Raw genomic sequence first — 2362 nt, 5'->3', positions numbered from 1 at the left:
CTGAGGCTCATGGGGAGAGCCTGCATGCAGCCCATATTTCATCAGTTTCTCTATGAGGTTCTTATGGAAGATAGTGCCAAAATCTCAGTAAAGTCCTTCTGAAGATTTGACTCATAATTGGATACTAGTCTGTAGACTTCCAGAGGAACAACTCTCAGGGAGCTGGGAGGAAAGATGATACTGTATCGATCCTATGAACGTCTACATTTGTTTTAAAATCTATAAGTAATTCACAGTAGTAAAGAATACAGGTTAGTATTTGAAAGATGATGAACAATGTTAGATCATGCTCACTGAACTTTTAGAATTTGAACAGCAACCACACAGTGAGTTTCATCAGCATACTTTGTTCTCCCTACATGGTTTTTCAAGGAAAAATATGTTTAGTAGATTTCTGTGCACATTATCGGGTTTCTTACCTCTCTTTTGTCATCAACCATGTTCCATATAATTTGAAAATGCCTAAGATCATTATAACTTAACAGCTGATCTTCTTCAGTTGAGTAAAACAATGAGAAATTCTCCACAATGATAGCTGAAAACCACAAAACCAAGATACAATATAAAGCAACCCTGTAGTTTAATTTTAACTGGTTAACATTTATAAGCAACAATGAGTATCAACAGAATATGAATTCTGTTGTGCAAACTTCACATTAATAAATGCCTTTAGCTGTATTTTCAGATGAGGATTTTGAATGGGTAATATACTCTCATGCTACATCAATATTCACTGTACTCACTTTTTAAAAGATTCATCTTAAATAGTGGTGAGATGCTTAATCTAACATCTTCTAACTCAATTAACATCAGTGTTAACTGAGGAAGGAAAAGCTCAGAAAATAATATTCCTTAGGGTAACTGTACTCTACAAATACAACACAACTCTCTGTTCAAACAACTTTCAATCCCAAAATTCTTGAGTTTTAGCATATACCACACCAGAGAAATATCAAAACCACCATATGCATGTAAGTTAACAGTGACGGTACAAGTTAACCTCCCTCATAAGTGAATAGCACAAAAGACTGACATCCAACATTCTACATGTCAAGATGGACCTTTATGTTATTGATGTATATTTTCACTTACCAACAAGCAAATTGAGCATGATGTATGCAATGATGACATAAAATGAACAGAAATACATAAGAGCACCAGCATAATTTCCACAGTCTGTTTTCCAGTAGGTGCTATTATCTGGCGTACAAAATGGAGGCTGAACCTTCAAAACAACAGAAAACAAAGTCAATCAGACATAAAAGAGATTCTTAATTCCCCTGCAATCAACAAAATATTTATGACTACAATTTCTTTAAAGCTTCTCAATTAGGGAATCATATGGTGGGCATTACTGTGGGCAGGTTTTTGTAGTTCTTTAGTAGTTTGACATCAGAAAACAGAGTCTGACAGAAAAGGCCTAGGCATGGGCTTTTCCACCACAACGGGAAACACACACAGAAATTTATGTGGGCAAAATAAAATGATTCAAGGACAAATTCTGAGATCATTAAGACCACCATTCACACAGAATGAGCCAAAGTGCAGGTACTGAAGACAAAGTTAATCAAAAAAGTCACCTTGCACCCGCCAAAGCAGAGATAACGGTGGAAAAGCAAATTACTGCACTTCTGATCTTGATAACATATTTTTATTTCTGTTTTAAATCCTGCAATAGCCCAGTCCCATGAAATACTACACTGTGAGTGTGTGATTGGAAATGCAGTGTGTGTCGTGGACATTTTATCTCTTGAAGAGATAAAGGCAATCACATCATTCCCTGTACAAAGTTCAGACACTGGAAACACTTTTAGATGCAAGGGTGTCTCCTGTTTCTTGCCTACTTTATCTCTGGCAGTATTGTATTTACCATGCAGTCATGCATAATTTTGTTCCAGTCTTCTCCAGTAACTATTCTGAAGAGTACAGTAATAGCCTTGCCAGCTGATGAAAAATTTGCATGTCTGTTTCAAAGAATAAGAGAGAGAGAGATCATTTCACATCCCATAACTAAAATGTTGGCAAGAAAAAAAAATGCAAATAATTTCCATTTTCTACTGTTCTACTATTAAAAACTAAAAATAGTTACAGTATTAGCTGAATGAGCTCACTGAATTATTTATTGCATGACTTAAGATATAATAACTGAACTTTGGTTCAACACAGGTCTGAGTATTTTGGTTCAGTTAATCAAAGAGCTAAAGTAGACTCAAGGCTAGATCCTATCTTCCATCTTCATTCTCTTCCCAAACCCTGATGATGCTATTGGCAGGGAAATGCCCAGTGAACAGGCAGTTCACAGAACTGTCCCCTCTCTCTATCAGCCTGATATATGGAACCTTTTCCTGAGTGAGGCCAATAA

General features: G+C 36.1%; 1 protein-coding gene across 1 annotated transcript in view; it reads right to left on the bottom strand.

Annotated features, from left to right (window-relative positions):
* Window positions 1-419: 419 nt before the first annotated feature.
* Window positions 420-2362, bottom strand: part of LOC103779958 (sodium leak channel non-selective protein) — a gene marked incomplete at both ends in the record, with an annotated part of 22517 nt that continues 20574 nt past the window's right edge. Inside the window, 3 exons of the mRNA XM_008947608.1 lie at window positions 420-535; window positions 1093-1225; window positions 1871-1964. Coding sequence (XP_008945856.1) covers window positions 420-535; window positions 1093-1225; window positions 1871-1964 — 343 coding nt within the window. The remainder of the gene's footprint in view (window positions 536-1092; window positions 1226-1870; window positions 1965-2362) is intronic.

This window comes from Merops nubicus, unplaced genomic scaffold (genome assembly GCF_000691845.1).
Source record: "Merops nubicus isolate BGI_N331 unplaced genomic scaffold, ASM69184v1 scaffold33760, whole genome shotgun sequence".
Classification (NCBI taxonomy): domain Eukaryota; kingdom Metazoa; phylum Chordata; class Aves; order Coraciiformes; family Meropidae; genus Merops; species Merops nubicus.
The sequence above is the reverse complement of the archived record's forward strand: the minus strand, read 5'-3'. Positions and strand labels throughout refer to the sequence as shown.